At 42.3% G+C, this 20,329-nt stretch overlaps 2 protein-coding genes across 2 annotated transcripts; both read left to right on the forward strand.

The window, feature by feature from the left end:
* On the forward strand, positions 1-6,787 carry fnta (farnesyltransferase, CAAX box, alpha). The gene is made up of 9 exons (XM_042061187.1): positions 1-230; positions 617-702; positions 861-975; positions 1,068-1,172; positions 1,521-1,647; positions 1,885-2,033; positions 2,509-2,571; positions 2,924-3,104; positions 5,336-6,787. Exons 1-9 carry the CDS (start codon positions 91-93, stop codon positions 5,498-5,500), a joined length of 1,131 nt encoding a protein of 376 aa, XP_041917121.1. The 5' UTR covers positions 1-90; the 3' UTR covers positions 5,501-6,787.
* An 11,544-nt stretch (positions 6,788-18,331) lies between these two features.
* On the forward strand, positions 18,332-20,118 carry LOC121681963 (transmembrane protein 271-like). Its single transcript, XM_042061934.1, has one exon. The coding sequence runs from the start codon at positions 18,889-18,891 to the stop codon at positions 19,678-19,680; it is 792 nt and encodes a 263-aa protein (XP_041917868.1). The 5' UTR covers positions 18,332-18,888; the 3' UTR covers positions 19,681-20,118.
* Positions 20,119-20,329: the final 211 nt, after the last annotated feature.

Raw genomic sequence — 20,329 nt, forward strand, 5'->3', positions numbered from 1 at the left:
TCATTCCGTCTGACAACACAAGTTGGTTATCTGACTAGCAAGCTAATTTGAAACACTCATCTTGTAAGGAATACACGAGTCACGTTCAAAATGTCTGGTCTGGAGGAAATTCCACCTTCCCATTTGGACAACCAAGATGAGGACGGAATGAACGTAGAGGGTATGGATGGAGAATCAGATATAAACTATGATGATGAGCCCCTAAGAAGAGGAGGATATTTGTTTTACAGGTAACGTTATGCTAACCTAATGCTAAGCTCTCGATTCAATTAACGCTCTGTTTGTCCCCCGAGTTAGGTAACTTGATTAGCTATAATCAAAATGTAAAATCGATAGGATTGATAGTCCAAAGTAATTGTAACGTTAATAGATGAAATTGTTGCTAACCAATAGCCGACTTTACGTGCTTCATAGATACAACGTGTCTTGACTGTGAAGCTAGTTTGTTGTAGGTTTAACGTTAACTGTGGGCTTAAGTTGCATCGTGTAACGTCAAATTGGCTAACACCACGACATGCGTTGATACTAACTTAACGTGTGTAGTTTTGGGACCTGGGTAAAAGGAGGCACCTCAAGTCCCCTAAATCGTGTCATTGTGGTTGTGATTGTTTTGCAGAGATCGGACGGAATGGTCTGATCTAGAGCCTGTCCCCCAAGACGATGGGCCTAACCCTGTTGTGAAAATTGCTTATTCTGACAGATGTAAGTGCAAATCTAGGGCCAAATCTTGTCAAAGTTGTTTGGTGTAAGGAGGCCTTGTAGTGACTCAAAATTCTATTTTACAAACATCCCGTCAGAGATGCGCACGGTCCTGATTTTCTTTGCTGATGTTGTCCTTCACCCACTTGTACTGTCAATAGTCACAGATGTTTATGACTACTTCCGTGCACTCCTGAAAAACGATGAGAAGAGTGAAAGGGCCTTTGCGCTGACATCTGAAGCCATTGATCTAAATGCGGCCAACTACACAGTATGGTAAGATTAAAACGTGGACTAGTTATTTTCGCCTCACGTCAAAATACCATGCACTCATGTAAACTTTTTGTAATGTGGCAAATCTACTACAGGCACTACCGTAGAGTTTTAATACAGGCTTTGGAGAAGGACCTACGAGAGGAGATGAGATACATCACAAATATAATAGAGGACCAACCGAAGAATTACCAAGTCTGGTGAGTGTAATTGATTTCTACTTGTTGTCGTGGTTCATGGGTATCTTATTATATTTACTCCACTAGTGTAACCCTTCTCTGAAACTGCATTTTCTTTTTTATGAACCTGAAATGTAAATATCTTACACTAAGTATGTTAAAGTGAAAATTAGATTTTTATATTATATAATTATTATTGCTTGAAATTTGTAGAAAGACTAAAGCACAGGCCACATTTTTATGATACATTGTTATCACTCCTTTGTATAACTGTGGTCAATTGCTGGAGAAAAGCGACACATGTAGCGAAACGATGGATCTTATTTTTGACGCAGTCTGTTTTCTCATTGACATCTTCTCTGTCCTCAGGCACCATCGACGTATGATTGTGGAGTGGCTGAAGGATCCGACTGAAGAGCTGGAGTTCATAGCTGACATTCTCAGCCAGGATAGTAAAAATTACCACGCCTGGCAACACAGACAGTGGGTCATCCAGGTAGAGTGCCGCCACCAAAGCCTTCCTCACCTTTCTGACCTAAAGCATAGTGAAGCATTGAAAGTCATTCTTCCTAACCCAACATGCTGTTTGTAGTGTTTTTTGTGTGTCTCCTAACTTGTTTGTGTGTGCGCGCGCGCATGCACGCTTATATGTGTGTCTGTGTCTGTGTGACTGTTTCTGTGCTACGTGTGTGTGTGTGTGTGTGTGTGTGTTTGTCTGCCCATGTAACCCCAGGAGTATAAGCTGTGGGATGGGGAGCTGGAGTACGTGGAGGAGCTGCTGGAGGAAGATGTGCGGAACAACTCTGCATGGAACCAGAGACACTACGTCATCTCCCATACCACCGGCTACTCGGATGCCACCATCCTCGACAGAGAAGTCCAGTGAGTGTCTGCTCAGAGCTCTACTATCTTTACTTACACACACACTCACTCATACTCATGCACCCACACACACACACACGTAGCTAAATTAAATGTAAAAGATTTCTTGTAGCATTGGTCCCCAGGTGCAGAGGCCATGCACGCCAATGTCGGGTCTCTCAGGTTTTATTGTATATGTATAAATTGCACTGCAGTTGATTACCTGTGTGAACAAGTACACTTAGTAAATGAAAGACAATATCAATTTGCTTGCAGTATCAATACATTTTCTTTTTGGAAAAAAATCCTTCATGACTAAGAGTCATGTGGAAGTTTTTAAAAGTGACTTTAGTTCATCTAGATTGCACACTACATAAATGACCACATATTTCCTGTGTGTGGTAACGTGGTAACCTGTCTCTCATGAAAAGTAAATTGTACAAACGTACCTGTATGATTGCTAAGCTTTTATTTTCTTGTCCTAATTCTCTCCCAGATACACTCTCATACAGATTAAGAAAGCTCCCCACAATGAAAGTGCATGGAACTATCTGAAAGGGTATGTTTTTGTCACCAGTGCATTAACTCTGTAAAGAAGGACTTTCATTCCTCTCTTACATATACAGTCTATCAAGGAAAAGATCTAGGAAAAGTTGTCTGTAATGTTTACCTTTGGCCAACAGGGGGCAGAATCTATCCACATTAGTTGCTGCTACATCCAGACATGATTTACACTACACTGAGCGAACTGTACTGTATTTTACCAAAATCTTCAGGAGTTAATATTCATAGTTTTATTTCAATGAGGCATTTATGAGCACTTTAGCATCGTCAAAATGTTTTAGTCTCATCAAGCTCGCTCGTTAGCTAAAGCTAACGGTCTCATTCCTGTGTCTGATTTGTGCAAGCAGCATTCTGCAGGACAGGGGTATGAGCTCTCACCCGGGTCTGCTGGATCAGGTGCAGGAGCTGAAGGAGACACACTGCTCGCCATACCTCCTGGGCTTCCTGGTGGACTTGTACGAGGACGCCCTGGAGAGCGCCGCCGGTGGGGAGCAGAGCCAGGAGCAGACCCTGAGCAAGGCCCTGAAGGTATATCAAGATGCAGAAAACACACACACACACACACACACACACACACACACACACACACAGGGCCAAACCCTGAGCAAGGCCCTGGAGGTCTAAACCCTTTCAACTGCATAAACAAACATTTCCTTCCTAAGGCGTTTCTAAGGCGTGTTAATTTCCATTGAGCTAATGGTTACTTGGGGACAAAGAAAAAAAAAAACAAGTTTAAACGTCAACATTTTGTAGAGCTTTATGCAAAAGTTTGTTTAATTTTCATTTCAGAGTATCTGCGTTGGTTTTGAAGCCTGTAGGAGCAGATTGAAATGATGTGTGTGTATATATAGACACACACACACACACACACACACACACACACACATAGGACCAGACCCTGGGCAAGGCCCTGAAGGTCAGAATGCAACACACACACTTCCAACACAACTTTCATACTGCTGGCTTAGTTCATATGTTGAGCGTGCATTTTAAGATCAGTCAAAAAGGAAGAGCCTTTTTATATTTGTCATATTTTAAATATCAAAAGAAATGTTTGTTATGCATGATATACTTTATTCTTTTTTAAGGTTGCAATTGGCACTGTAAGAAATTCTTCCTAACTTAACAATTCTTCCTAACTTCATACAAGCTTAAGCACTTTATAGGAATCCATGCGTTGTCTGTGCATTTATAAAATGATTGACAGATGATTGAATTTAAAATGATTAAGTTTTCTGATTGGTCAGTTGAACCATCATGACATCTTGGTTGCTTGAGAAATTTTCTCTGAGACCATCTGTTTTCTCCGTTGGAATTTTGTATATAATTTCGGCCTTGGTATTCCACAAGCACATTTCTGACAGCAGTTTTAATGTTTTAATAGTAAAATACTGGCTCTGTCATATTGTCAGACTTCAAATGGAGGCTTTGAATATGTTCTGGATTGTTATGTAGATTGATAAAAAAAAAAAGCTGCCTTGTACCAATAAAAAGTTCTTGGTCCAATAATCATTTCAGTCACATAGTCACATCATTGACAAATGCTCAGCAAGTCAGAAAAAAATATTGTCTTAGAGTGAAATCTCAAGAGCAATTTAGCAGAAAAGTCTTTGAGAATAAAACATGACTGAAACAATAGATGCCAAAAGAAGATTCAGGAAGGAAGCTGAGAAAGATGGATGAGTGGATCAGTGGTATCTGCATCGGATTACAATCTCTCTCTCTCCCCCCTCTTCTGTTTTCTCTCTATCCCCCACCCCCCTTCAGTTTGCCTTCAGTTGCACTGATTCAGGCTTTTCGCTCTCTCTCTCTCTCTCTCTCTCTCTCTTTCTCTCTCTCTCTCTCTCTTTTTCTCTTTCTTTCTTTCTGTCTCTCTCCTCCTCTGTCTCTCCCACGCACCCGTTTTCTCTCTCTCTCTTTCACTCTGTTTGTCTTGCGATCATTCTCCCATGTTTTGGCGAGCGTTCTTCTCCGCCAATGGCAGCGTATTGGACAGCTGAGTGGCAGCCCATATGTCTGCCGTGTTGTCGGCAGCTAAATGCTCGGGCACGGCGCATGTATTGCAGTTAATTAGGTTCCTTGGGAGCGCCTTTGTCTTCCTGAGTTTGTCTGCGGGGGGAAGTGGGGCCTTGTCTGGGCGTCTGATCTTTGGGGTCTTCACCAGCGCAGGCGGAAACAAACACACACACACACACTCTGATATGCGTTTCAGCCTGGCAGTAGATCCGCTACAAGATGCCGGCTGAGAAGAGAGGAGCTGTCAATCAGGACGGTGTTACCCTGCTCATTTATTTTTGAATGGGTTTCTCTGTGTGCGCTGTCTGTTTCATAGATGGAGTCTGTTTCTTGAGTGGAGAGGAAGGCTTGTGGAGGGCAGAGTTGTCTTACTGTGTTCCTCCATGTTAATAGAAAATGGCATTTGAGCAATCTGATCAGGATGGAGTCCAGACATTTATGCTTGCTTCAGTGTTCAGTCCCCTCACAGTTGGATTCGAGCAAGCAATAAAATGTATTTCATTGCTGTTAAGTTAATTTATCTACAGCTCATGTGGACCGGCTTAGCTGCATATTTGTTTTGGTATGGGGAGGCAATCTACCACATCATGTCTTGATCTTGTATTTTGAAGTTGGCATCATGCATTTAAATCTTTTTCTCCACCTCCTCCTACATTCAACCCCCCCCCCCTCTCTCTCCCGCTCTTTCTTGCTCTCTCTCTCTCTGCCCCCCATCTCTCTCTATCTCTGTGATCTCCCCCAAGCTGTGTGAGGATCTGGCCCAGGAAAAGGACACCATCAGAAAGGAGTACTGGAGATACATCGCTCGCTCACTCCACAGCAAGTACGGCTCCGGAGAGATGCCCTCCAACCCGCAATCCTCCAACCCCCCCAGAGCAGAGCTGGACCAGGCCCCCAGCGATGCCTGATGGGAGACCGCCGGCCGCAGCATGTCCGTTAGCCCAGCGCATACTTATTTGAAACACAGAAAAAAAGAGACAGAAACACAAAACAAAACAAAAAAAAAACGAGAAGTTACTGGGGAAAAAAGATACCACGTCCGCAAGGCAAAGCCATAGTTCCTGCGTTGGGTGACTACCTGACCAAGAGCAGTGCTTCCCAGCTGAAGAGACAATCTGCAAATGTTTTAACTTGAGTAACCATGGTGTTTGTTAAGAGAAAATGAATTGAGAGAGACCTAAACTGTATGTTTAGATGTAGGTTGCAGTAGACTACATGTTCAGAGATTTGGAAGGAGTATTGTAATGATATGAAAGATGGGGGGGGGGGGGGGGGGGGGCTTTGAGGTAACGTGCACTTCTGTTGTCCATGGGTGTGGTTTTCGGTGAGCTTTTGTGTACTGTGTAGCTTTGTGTATGCTCCAACGAACAGGACTAAACTCAATGTGTACTAACAAACACCAAGAGGCTTCTCTTTTGCCAAATCACTGCACTGTATTAATGAAGTCATGATTGCGTTAGATGATCTTTAGAGAACATCTTTTTGTATGCTTAGAATTAATAATGGTCATCTTTATTTAAAAAAAAACAAACAAAGAATCCAGACGTGTCTGTTTGTATGAATGTGTCAGATCTAGGGAAGGCAATGGTATGCGCTGTTGGACTTATATCAGCTTTAACCTGTTTGAAATCTGCCCTTGGTCTGTTGCCGTATCAGCTGTTACCTAGCTACCAACTGAACAGAAACTTGATGTGTGCAAGTGGTAGGAATATGGACATGTTATGTCTTTAGTGGGGCATGTGCTAGGAATATAGACATGTTGTGGCTTTAGTGGGGCATGTGGTAGGAATATAGACATGTTGTGGCTTTAGTGGGGCATGTGGCTACATCTTCATTTAGCTAATTGGCTTTGAATATAAGTACGATTTATATAGCTGGGGTTAGGAGCAGCTTTTAAATCACAGCCATCTTCGCGAGGCTTTCTTATGTGTTTCATTCTCTGCGTGTTTGATGTGGCTGCTGTTGATGTGGCTTTGAAAGCCACTGCTTACACCCATAGGACAACATGGCCTGACTTGGGGTTGTATTGTGTTTCTCTCGATCTCTATCTCTAGCTCTCTTTCTCTGATAATTCTGAATGTGTCAGCCTTTATTTTCAAGGAGAAAAACAACTGGGCGCCTTATGATGACGCAGTTGTCACCTCAAGACAGGTGATCATGTAATGTATTATTCCCAAGTAAATTGCTTTTGGTGAGAGTGTGTGTGTCTGTAGAGAGAGAGAGAGAGAGAGATTGTGTGTGTGTGTGTGTGTGTTTGAGAGTAGAGAGAGAGTGTGTGTTTGTGTGTGTGTGTGTGTGTGTGTGTGTTTGAGAGTAGAGAGAGAGAGTGTGTGTGTGCGCACGTGCATATGTGTTTGAGAAATGGAGTGTGTGCGTGTGTGTCTTTTTGTGTGCATAAACACTCTGTGTATTGCAGCCTTTTTGTCTGCTACCATTTCACTTCAGCTGTGGCCAAGATGTCACATTCAATCACCGCCTCCCTGTCTGCCTTAAGTGGATATTATTTGGGAAGCGGCTAATCGGAGAAATTGGTACAGGGAGAATTGGTTGGGAGAGAGAGACAGCACACACACTGCCCCCTGAGCAATTGAGTTTGTCACCCCCGGTAAAGCAGATGATCAATGTAGTCATGAAGCATCCTCCGCGCGCCCGTGAAGTTTTTATCCTTGAGTTTATTGTTTTACACGCCTTTCCTGCCTGCCACTGATTCCAGTCCACCCCTCACATTCACCCATTAGCATTTACGAGCCATATTACCCCAAGAATTTATATTGTTAAACTGATTTATGCTCCATGATGGGGAACCTCGTAAATTATCCTCTGTCCAGCGGGTGGCCACCCGTGTGCCTGTGCAGAATTCACTCTCATCATTAGCAGCATTATGGACCAGATGAAATCCAGGAAGACCTGTCTGCCAAGCGGTTATTGTATTGCCATAACAACAGAGCTTGGAAAGGTACGCTACATAAAGGGACTGTCTGTCTGTAATCCTGTCTGTCTGTAATCATCCAGTGAACCTGTGTCGGCGCTCTGACAAAGTAGTTAGCGCAATTGCTCAATGTTCGGTCTGTTGTTTCTCCAAGTACAACTTCTAGTTGCTTGTGCTGATGTGCACAGGTGAAATTGGTGAAATATAATGAGCACCTTAAGAGCAACAAAGGTACCCAGTGGGATAGTGAGTCTAGAGAATGCCAGTGATCATAGAGGCAGGGTGAGCCTGGGGCTTTGAATGGGTTTTGTCACCCTAGGGAAGAGGCAATACACCTTCCTCCTTAGTGTCCTTTGACATCAATCACCAACTACAAAGATGTTACGTTACGGCAGGAAAAAGGCTCTTTCTGGGTTTAAAAAGCTGGAAGACTTAAGAACAAAGCCTTTCTGGATTAAGCATCTAAAAGGTTCAATTGGACTAGAAAGAGACGCTTATTCCATGTGGAACCTTTGAGAGATGTGCATTGGCAGAAATTCAGTGTCAGAATCAATTCAGAGTCAGAAATTGATGATGTACTCAGATCTGGTGTTGATCTGTCTGGTAAGGTTAGGGTCACGTCTGTCCTAGAGTGGTAGTCGTACGCAAACGCTGGGGCACTCATTATTATAGTATACCCTCACCCCTGTAAAGTGACTCATCTGCAGCCCCTCAGAATGTAACAGGAACGTATCCACCGTCAATTAGAATCTGTAACAGGAACGTATCCACCGTCAATTAGAATCTGTAACAGGAACTTATCTACTGTCAATCAGAATCTGTAACAGGAACATATCCACCGTCAGTCAGAATCTGTAACAGGAATGTATCCACCGTCAGTCAGAATCTGTAACAAGGACTAGACTGTGCAGCTAATCTGGATCTGTTTCCAAGCCATGCTGTTATAACAGGAGCCGCGCTGTGCGTACAGGCTCCAGGCTAGTCCCTTTTATTCGGAGAGTGCACTCAGATCATGTTGAAGCATTGAAGCTGCATGGTACCAGCATCACATCTGGCCCGTCCCTTCCAGGGGATCAGTTAAGTTTCACACCAGCCCTTTTCCCCAGCCAAAAATGGCTCAGACATGCCCAGATGGGATCTGAAGTGTGAAACCAGGGCGTGTAGAAATGCAACACTAGTCTTTTTTAAAATTGAACACCACTTGCTTCACAGCGGCCTGGATCTCACAGAGAAGCATGTGCTTAGGTGTCAGGCCCTGTTCAGATCAACGCTATGATTCATCAGAGTCCCTGTAATCTCCAAATGAGCCAATTTAATCAATACAGGAGCTGGGTAGCAGGATGACCGTGTAATATGCTGGGGTATTTACATCAGTAGGGGTGTTAGGCTACTGCTGCTGACTAATGCTGCATCGACTCGACTCACGTGTGATGAAGATGATGATGATGATAGATTGTGGTGCTGACGGCTCACTGCGCACTCTCCCCACCTCTAGTTTACAGTGCTTTTTACAGGGGTCAGAGGTCAGTGTGATAACTTAAGAGGTCGTTAACTCCCGCCGAGAAGTGTCTGCTGCCGCTGCTGCGGCCCTTTTTGTTTATTGGGGGTATGGAGGTAAATCAGTGGGATTACTCTTGCCACTCCCGTGGGAGTGTTGTACGTCCGTGGCCTTGCTCTCGACATGCCATCGAGATGCACGGGCCAAAGACAGAACCCATTTCCAAGCCAGCCGCCCGACGAGATGTAGACTTGTGGCACAGAAAAAGGATGCGGCCTGAAATCATAATGGGGAAGCAGCTGCTAAAGGCTTTCAATAGGACAAGGGGCTTAGGGCGACTGTGGGGGAATGCAATTTCCTATCTCCCAGCAGTCACTGCATCATCAATCCTTCTCACTCACTCATTGCCCCAACCCCCCCACAAATATTCTCTCTCTCTCTCTCTCTCTCTCTCTCTCTCTCTCTCTCTCTCTCTCTTTCTTTCTTTCTTTCTTTCTTTCTTTCTTTCTTTCTTTCTTTCTTTCTTTCTTTCTTTCTCTCTTTCTCTCTCTCTCTAGCCAAATGAGCGAGGTTATTGTCTTTCCCCAGCCACCTCTTGTGGGATGCCAGACACTCTACTCTGACTTTTTGCTGATGTCTCTATCTACTGTCCAAGTTTCATTTGTATACAAGTGGACCTGCATGCTGTTGGTTAGAATAGGCACTGCCTAAAATTAGGTGACCTCATTGCTACAAATCTTTACATTAAATGATTTTTCCATTGATCCCAATAATATTCAAAGCTTTAAAAAACAAACTTGAATGTAACAATATAAAAAGTGATGCTTCTTTAAAAAATATTGTGCATTCATTTAGGAACCAACTTAAGGAAGTTGTTTTCCATGAGTTTCAATAACAAGAACACCTTTTAGCCTATTAATTGAATTACATTTTTATATTGTATTGTTATCGTTAGACTTTAAACTAGATAAGCATTTAATTTAATCAACAAAGACATTGATCTATCCCTTAAGCATTCCTGTAGTGGAGCTGAGAAAGTTCAGTTGTATGTTAAGGGTATAGATTTGAACTCATAGAATGAGTGAAAATACAGAAAATGTGCTCTTGACTATAAAGGGTAAAGTGGCTTTTTTGCATGAAGATGTATTAAACTGGCCTACTGTAATTTAATGAGTCTGATCTCATTATGCCAGACGTCATAAATCAAAAAAAGGGCAGAGATAAAGGTGCAGGCTTCCCATGAGTGGCCACAAAGGCATAGGCCAAAATGCCAAGACCATCAACGCAAATGGTGTAGAAACTCACTGGAGGAGGAGGAGGAATGTATTTCAGAGACAACCCCAGTAAATGACAGCCATCTATAATTAATCATGCACTTTTTGAGAACCTGGGCATAAAATGACATGGGTCACGCTCAGATTCCACAATGAGGTTGGCCTAGACACAAATTCACCTAATTCCGCCTGCAGAACAAGGAAAAGGTATCTGTGTGAGAATGTTTGGGTTAAGCTCATTCTTACCTCGATGTAGCCTAACCTTTGTTACACTTGTTATCTTATTTCTGGGAGTGTGGCAAATGCGAACCTCTTATTGTTTTGTAGTTTCCAGTCAAAGTTCAGGCGCACCGCGTGGCTATAGCGATTGCCATTTGTCTTCAGCACACGAATTTGGGTAACTTAACAGACCAACGGTTGCTAAGCGACACCGGGGTAAAACTCATTAGTGTTATGTGCGAGTGTCTGGGAAACCGTGTAGAGCTCGCTCAAGTGACAGTTGTAGCTCAGCCCTTCACCCTGCTGACGTGCAGGTAAACCTTTTTCCGTCTCGCAGTTCTGAGTGCGCATACTGATGCGCAGAATCACGGTCTTATTAAATTCCCCACTGTGTTTGCTCTCAGAACGGCATGTTAACACTTTAATATGTTTCATATACTTTCATATCTCAGTGTTTCACAGTTGGTTTGTTTGCATTGTAAGCTGACAACTTTCCTCCCGCTGGTTTAGACGACCTGCTGTTGAGAAACAGGATTGACGCTGACAGTAGCCTAGAAACTACTAGAACTTGAAAGATAACCTTGAGTTCTGAAAGACAACTTCGCAAAAGTTTTCTTAGCTCACCGACTTAGGCCCCCAAAAAACTGCGCACATATGTTGTGACTGGCGCATCGTGGCGCTGCTCTAGGCGCGATGTAACTGCCTTTGCTTGTGGCCAACGTATAGTGATCACAATCCCGCCAGGTGCGCAGGTAGTCTAAAGGTAAAAGTCTTCGAATTTCTTACTGGTGTCAGGTGAGTCTGGAAAGTTATAAACTTTTCCCCAGACCTGATATATAGTATGAAATAAATTGCACATAGTACACTTAAAGGAACAGTATGTAAGAAATGTATTTCAATTAATCATAAAATGGCCCTAATATGTCACTAGACATTAAGAAATCATGTTAATTTCAAATACTTATATCACTGACAACAGTAGTCCGGCCAGGATATTGTCATTTAAAAAGTGAAGTTGCAGCCCTCAACTGATGTTGATGTTGTGTTTTGTCATGTCATTCTGTGTTTTGGCCTGATGCGCCACCCTCCACCTATCTACTAATCACGAAGTCAGTAGTGTTTCGGCATCCGGGTTGGCAACCTCGAGTCAGGGGGGAGTGGGAGTACACCTCTCTACAGTAATTTGAAAGTGATTGCAGTACCAGTTTTGGCCACAATCTTACATATGGTTCCTTTAATATATATTTACTGTTCAAATTTCACTTCTGTGCAAGTGGATCTAGCCTACATGCTATTAAGTAGAAAAGACACTTTCCAAAACTAAACTACAAATCTTTAGATTAAAGGACTTTCTCATTTGTCCCGATAACAATCTTCAGTGCTTTTGCACATATGCTGCACTGCATAGATAAAAAAGAATTCAACTATGCACAGACAATATCAGTGGTCAAAGGTAATTTTTACCTTTAAGCTAACAATGAAAAGATAATCATGAATCAAAAGACTGAGATGAGGAGGGGATATGTGAATGTATCTATGTCTATGGTTTGTGCTCTGAAAGTATCAATATTGGAATTTTCTTGGTCTTATTACTCCCATTATGTTGTGTGTTCAAGTCCCTTTGTATGGAAAGGGTTTCCCTCAAACAACATTGTAAAACATTAATATGGTGTACTGAACCTAGACTTCAGGGCAACTCACATTAGTTTAAACACACACAACCGTCCAAACTCCCACCCCACCCAACCGCACTCTCTCGTTCTCTGTGGGCTGCATTTTGCACACCAGCGCATGGCGTAAAACCACCCGCGCAAAGTTTAATTCGGTATTTTGCACGTTTATTTTTTAAACATTGCGCCCAGGGGTGTGGCAATTAACAACCTAGGGAGGGGCCTGGCGCGTTGTCTAAAAATCGCTATGATACACCACCTAAACCTGGTCAGAAGTCAATGGCGAATTGTTCATATGCTATTTTAAGAGCGCATGTCAACAGTCATATTGGCAGGTGCACGCACCATCCTTCTATCATTCATGAACGCACACAAGCGCACGTCCATGCAAAGCATTACAAATTGCACGATTACAATGGGAAACATAATTAGAATAAAGATATTACGAAATACTGTACATCTCATGATGAGTAGTTACCATCATTTGCAAATTGGTAATGACGGTTAAAAGTGATTAGGGGAGAGGCGAGAGACACATATGGAGCACAGCTGAAGACGCACTGTCACGAGATATAAGCAACTCCTCTGCAGGATTAATGTTGTTTTATTCAGTCATTTGAGCAATATAAGGGTAAGTGTTGCTTTTTCCAGCCTATGTTTTCGATGGTAACCCACTGTCAGTCAATAGTGAAAGTAACTGCATATAACTGTCTTCGTTGACTGACATCTTGGTGAAGTTAGTTTCACGTTGCCAATGACTTCAAATAATAGACGAGTGCAAATGCATGAAGGCTATGCTAGGTTTTAGTAAAGCATGGTTTAAGAATGACTATTCCATACGGTCTCGCAAGCAGCCTCCTTCAAATGCGCCGTTGAATACCAAAATACCGATACCGCTTTGCGCCGTTAAAGGGAATGACAGATGTCATTATCATTGGTTTAAATGATCTTAGGCCCCAAACACACCCATATGGCTGATTAAAAAACCTAGGAACACCTTGTTGCTGCCATGCACTCCGTATTTGATAACGAAACCCCTCCCAATGTGAACTGGACATCCTACTAAATTTGAATAGACTTTTGACGAGTGACGATGCACTTCAGAATGTCATGATAGGGCCCTCTATCACTCACACTCACTCACTCACGCACACACACACGCGCACAATCACACACACACGCATTATGTTTGCATGCTTCTCATAAGGATCTCTCAATTGTATTGAAGGAATGAAGTTAAGAGAAGAGTGGATGTTGCAGTGCAATTTGTTGACCTGTAGTCAGTCAATATTAATATAATCTAAAATCTGTATATAGTATAATAACGAAATAATCACAAAGGACATGATATTCTATCTGATGGTGGTTGTGGAGAGTAGGTTAAGTTCATTTGTCATTTATTGATGAGATTAAACTGCCAGGCATACTTCTACCACTTCCTGGTAGAGGATGTTCACTTTCAAGGCGCACAAGCTGATCTGGCATTTGCTGTAGCAGTTAATTGCCGTGATTACTTGCTTGTTGGAGATAATTGATGGTTTCATTGGCTGGGATTACTGCTTTGTCGTCGTATTGGAAGACACTGCCTAATAACAATAATGAGGTTTTCAAAATAAACCAGTTACATTTTACTAGATTTGCCTGTGTGACACAGAGATGGCATGTTGACATTTCTTGACCAGTCCCATTGTACCTCAACATCTTCCAAACTCTAGAGGACTTATTAGCATATTCTACATAGCATTAGCATAGTCAACCACCTGTACTTCCTGTTTCATCTGTGGCATGAAATCCCAATGTTATTCTATGAGAACACACCAATAATTCTCAGATTTCACCTCTAACTTCGTCATGTGTTATATGGAGTACCTGCATCAAGTGTCAGACTTGTTGGAACTCTCCAGTGTGAGTAAATACAAGTACAGTTTTTATGATGAGCACAATTTTGAAAGTATTGTCATTTAACACAACACACAATTTACACAGACAAATAGCAGAATATTCCAAATGTTTTATCAGATCTGAAACTTCATTTAAACTACCCACAAAAAAGGAAAATTCTAAATAAGATTATTCTTTGTCTAGCCTATTTCTCTTAGGAATAATTTATCTCAATTTAATTTCAGTGTAAGATGTTGACCATTTTCTCATATTTATTAATTTCCACTTCTGAGAAGTATCTTTCCTTTTGTTTTAATCCAAGTCCAAAAGTTCAATAAGATCATAAAATACAGTAGTGTGTTTTATTCCTTTGCTTCTTATTTTTCCTAAATGGGGTTAAATCACTGGGATTTAGTCCACATGCTGCCTATGTCCTCATTCACGAGACAGCAAAAGAATAATCTTATTCAACTGCAAATCCATCTTTGCACAGATCAGTTTGGTCATCAGCCTCCTCCATAGCTTGCATGAGGGGTATCCTGATGTATGGATGGAGATGATGAACCTTCCACCACCATGCCAAAAAAACCCTCGTCAAAGGGTTGAAGGAAGTGAAAGAGTGATGGGAGGTATTTAGGCTGAAATTGTGGATGCTGATGAAAGTACTTTTTGACCAGGACAGATTAGTGGGAAGATACATTGTGCCAGATGACAATGTGTCTTGTCTGCTTTGAATCCATGGTCTTCTTTTTTGTGTGTTTGTATTCTATCTTAAACGTGAGTATGGGCCGTGTTGTAAGGGCCTAAATTGGAATAGCAGGGAGGACCATTCTGTGTGATTGCAGCGCATAGCCCCTCTCCCGCCATAATCATCTTATTTTTGTCAGGTTAAAACCCAGCCTCATCTATGAAGATAAATTCATATGGGATTGTATCAGCATCCATCAACCAAACTCTGCAAAAATACAATAATGTGTAGTTCAAGATATGCCTATACATTTATATTTACACTATGAATTTATATGTAAAAAGGTTATGTGTGCAGTGCACAACACAACACTGAAGTGAACATTACTTCTTCAGGGTTGGAGTTTCACGGCGGCCCCGAAGGCCGTCGTTGCACCTTGCGCTGGCTGTGATGCCCCTTTGAAAATCGAAGGTTCACAGCCCACTGTGACCTTGGTGCCCTCTTCTTTCAATATTCTGCTTTGCATCCGACTAGTAGAGATTTTTATTTAGCCTATGGCCAGTCAAAATAATCTTAGCATTCACAGCGCAAATTAATGTAGTCTTTTACGCAGTGGAGAAAGTGACAGCGCACGGCAAGAAAGAAAGTGCGTCCAAATTCACCCATTCTTCTCTGTTGAACTACTTGTGAAGTAGCCTGTTATGTTGAAAGTAACGAAAGCACAGGAGGCCGACATATTAACTATAACTCATTTATCCAACATGGTAGCACATACACTCTACATCTGAACTCACACTTCTTCATTCTCCCAGGCTATCTTAGAACCCCATAACGTCACATTACACTAACACCTAGTGGTGTGGTTCCAAGTGCAGACACCACATAGCCTACTCATCACACATACATTACATGTACCACATCACACGAAAGAGCTTTTTCTCAGCTTTTAAACGATGTTAGCCGCTAGTTGCTGTGGTATACAGTTCGCGAGAAAAGTAACTTTAATTAAATCATATTTTATACAGTTCTGCGCCCATCTCCCTACCCATTCATCTCGGTGGAATGCTTCACAAACTCTTCCTTAAACACATGATAAACCATATATTAGAATAAACAGCAGACCTTACCAAACACAAAGTTGTAAAGCATTCGCATACAGTTCGCCGTTCCAGAGAAATTTTGAATTTGCAGCAAATTTCTACATGCATGTCTCCAACTCTGGGCTTTAAGTTTCGCAATGTGTTTAAATTGTTCAATACATGATTTCATAACAGGCTAAATACAAAACAAATGTTACAAATATCGTCTAGATATCTGTAACTATTGAAATCAGAGGATATACAGCTTGTCAAGGTAGCCTCAATAGTCACAAAATTCTAAGCATGCTGTGGGTACTCTATCAAAGCCCTCTTTATGTCAACCCATGGTTTACAACATGGTCAGTTGTCATCTGATAAATGTGGTCCTGCTCTTCTTTGCCCATGCCCCCCTCCAGGTCTGCCTTTATCCCTTCCTCTTATACCTTCCTTCCTCTCCCTACCCTCCAGAGAAGTGCACTGTATGCAGTGGTTTGCTAGCCTGGTTAGCACGCAGACGTTCTCAATTGTTAATTGAGAGTGAGTCTGGAAAAGGTTAATTGACTTATGACTTCCAGTAGGGGTGTAACTAGCAGTGAAATTGGACTTAAATTGGTACATTAAACTCTTACCAAATTGTTTTAGAAGTGTAGCAATTTCATAAATGAAGGTTTTAAACTGCAGTCGTGCAGTTTTGTGTAAGTGAAGCTGAAAAGTTGTGTAGATCTGGGCTAAGTTTTATCCCTTATTAAGTAAGTAAGTATACTCTTTTGATCCCGTGAGGGAAATTTGGTCTCTGCATTTATCCCAATCCATGAATTAGTGAAACATTAGTGAAACACACTCAGCACACAGTAAACACACAGTGAGGTGAAGCACACACTAATCCCGGCACAGTGAGCTGCCTGCAACAACAGCGACGCTCAGGGAGCAGTGAGGGGTTAGGTGCCAAACAATGTAATGCCTAACATTAGCATGTTCCAAACAAGTAGGCCTACAGGCACTTCACCACTGTATCCATTGGCTTGATCACTAAAAAAATATATGGGTCCCGACTTAATGAACATGGGAAAGCAAGACCAGTTAAGAACCACTTCTGACCAGTTAAAGTACTTCCTCTAGCAGTGCCTGAAGTCTTTACAGATGCCACCAATGGACTAGAGACCCTATGGCATAATAATCACAAAAAGTCTACAGACACTATTTACAGTTGCTCATTTAGAAATTATGGTCTCTGGTGGCAATTTCAGTGCTAGCTGAACATGCTAGTTTAGCCTACATTAAATATCTGCATTATGACATGACAAACTGAACAAAATAGTTTGGAAATTGCAATATGTGTGTTTAATTCCTCATTAAATTGCAATATGCTGTTTAATTCCTCATTAAAAATGAGGAATGTTCCTATTTGTTGTCTTGTTTGAAGAGGCAAGAATGAAAGAGTGAAATGCTCTGGTTTTTACTGCCGAACACCTTTGGCTTCACTCTGTAACACACAGCACACTCCAAAATAGGATTGTCGTTGCGCATGCGAAGCACGTCCTCTAAAAACACTCCACAGAAGATTAATCATTTGCACATCACACACCATGGGCGCATTTCTGCAGCCCGACGCGACGCACATTCTGGCGAGGTTTGCTGAAGATGAGCGTGGCGCATAGGCTACGGATCTGTAAATGACTTAATATTCGTATTTTAAATGTTATTCTGAACTCTGAGTAGGACAAGCACAATCAATACGTTGGAACTTGGACGTACTCCCAAACACTAGCTTAAAGTTGGCAGTGGTAAAATACGGCATGTGTGCATCCTAATAAGGTTGTTTGGCTGTTCATTTTATTCATATCGTTTTTTATCCTTTAATTTTTTATTAAAATTTCAATTTCCTCCTAGTCACTTTTCTGTAAACTGTCCAACAATATCCTAAATCAATTACCTACTTCCTTCTTCAGTTATGGTGAAATATTATTATTAGCCTACGTTGGGGAATGCTATACAATTGAATTTGGAATAAGAAATTCGAGCATATGCCTGGCATATACAAACTAATCTGATTTGCATTTGTATGTTAACATGATGAAAACTATACTGGGAGCGCAGCCCACAGATCTAGTGACAGTGATCATGATGACTACTGCGCTTCCACACGTGAACACATAAAACAAGAGAACGCAATGCCCCAGATTTCAGCACCATAGACAGCTCCCAGCCCTGTCGGGCTCCAACAACCGTGTGCTTGTTTTAAATGGGGTAGCCTACCATATTGCACCCAGTTGGTTTTTGTTTTGTTTTTTAAAATAAAAACATTATTCCTAAACGATAAGTGCATGTTAAGTTCTGTACTTTAGGTAGAATTTCCCTTATCGTTTCTGTGATTTTCCAAACACATTGCTGTGTTTTACATATAGCCTACCCATTTGTTTACCTACGTGATCTTGTAACAAAGCGGGGATTTCAGATTAGTTTGAAATGCGTCTTGATTCCATTTTCAGGATTTTCTGCAAATTATTCGTAAACAAACCTGCAACATCGGCAAAGCTGGATGAGGAGCGGAAAGTTGGCGACGCATCATGTGAGAACGAAGGTTTCGGTCAAGTAACATTCTCAGCACCGCGCGCAATCCTCACAACTTGCTCTGCGCTCGCGGCGGCACTCTTGTGTTGTGCCGCATGCCGTGCAACTATATGATCTCGGTGTCTGAGCGGGGCTCTCGTGCTATCTTGTTTTTAGTATTATAATGGACAACGAACACAGTCTAGAGATGTGTTTCATTAAATGACGGCGTGGATGGGGCGCGAGGGTCATGAAGGTAATCACTTCCTTTGAGTTGGATTTTGGGGCTTCTTACTGCAGAAGGAGCGCGCTCTGCCTATCAATAATTAATCCATTTCTGAAGCAACGGAGAAGGGGGGGAGAGTACGCAGCTCCGGAGATCCTCGTTTTGAAGAGCAATCATCGGCAAATCATGTCACAATCTGACAGGACTTCGAGAGGGGCTGCTGAGGAGGACAAAGGAGGATGAAGGAGGGCGAAGGAACGGGAGAGGCAGAGGAGGAATATAATGAAGTTGAGTGGGAAAGGACTGTGCACCATCGTCTCCGGCTGCCTGCTCTTCGTCTGTGCCATAAGCGCCGTTGTCGTCGGATTCAAATGCATCGCTCTGGGCTCCAAAGTCAGAGCGCATTTCCACCTTGGGACCGCGGCCGGGGCTTTTTACTCGGGAATACTAGTCGGACTTGGGCAAGTGCTACTCGGGCTGGCACTGGTTTGTTGCAAGGGGAAGCCCGGCTGTCGGAATTTTTTTCTCTTGGGGATTTTGGTGTTCTTGTTGGGAGTTCTTACCGCCTTCTCCGGCGCTGTTCTGGACGGCGACACGGTGTCACTGGTAGAGCGGAAATATTCCCACTATTGCCTCGACTCGGTGGATATAAACCCCTTCTGCGAGCAACTGAAGACTTATCAGAGGGGACTCGTCGTATCCACCATTCTAAACACACTGGAATGTGTTCTTGGGCTTATGAACTTGGTCATCATTAAAAGGTACAAAACGGCACAGTTTTACAGAAGGAGACACTCACGGCGACAGGGCGCGGGGCCAATCCTTTTCAGCGAGGAGCAAGACTTTTCAGTGGCGGAATTTCAACCGGTGTCTTACATTAACCTGGGGGTATTTCACGTGTTCGACGAGGCAGGAGTTGAGGTACAATGCGGGGGCCATCCGTCGATCGAACTCCCGGGCTACTCGCCCACGGATCCAGAGTTAAACCATTCTTATCCTTTCTCGTACCCTCTTCCGAACGAGTTGCCACCCGCATACGAGGACATTTTCCCTGGAGAAGCAAGTAACAAGTAGCAACTGTTTGAAAGGGATAGAAAAGTTACAAAAATGGGCTCTAAATTCTGCAGTGACAATCAGTGGTTGTCCCCTTGAACTTCAGATGTAGTTGAGTTCAAACTGGGACAAACATGAAGATTTTTATTGTTAATTCACTACCAATGCAGAATTCTGTTCGGTTTAATTTCTCTGGGGTAAGTCGGCTCATTAGTCCTTTGACAGCATACTGGTGAAAGCATACTGGTGTAAGCTAATGCTGTCAACGAACTAGTTGCTTGACTTAAAGAAGGGTAGCGGTAATAACATAAGGCAATTTACAAATAACCGAAAGTGTAAGATTCTAAAATAGTTTTAAAATATAAGCGACACGATTGTTAATTTCAACTCTAATTGTATTCTCATCTTATGCCCATGTTCGTTGATGTCATTTTATTGTTTTCTTCCACGTTGCCTACGTTCCGCATATAGTATGAATAAAAGTATTTACTCTCACTGCATAGTGTTTTAAACTATCAAATCACCATCAAACTATCAGAGATGATAATAGCATAATCATCGATGGCAGCCCCTGGCTCATAAACAAATACGGTGAATATGTCACCTCACCGGCATATGAAGAGGACAAATGCATTTTCATTTTGCAGTTCAGTTTGTATAGGCCAAAAGA

This window comes from Alosa sapidissima, chromosome 14 (genome assembly GCF_018492685.1).
Source record: "Alosa sapidissima isolate fAloSap1 chromosome 14, fAloSap1.pri, whole genome shotgun sequence".
In the NCBI taxonomy this organism is placed as follows: Eukaryota; Metazoa; Chordata; class Actinopteri; order Clupeiformes; family Clupeidae; genus Alosa; species Alosa sapidissima.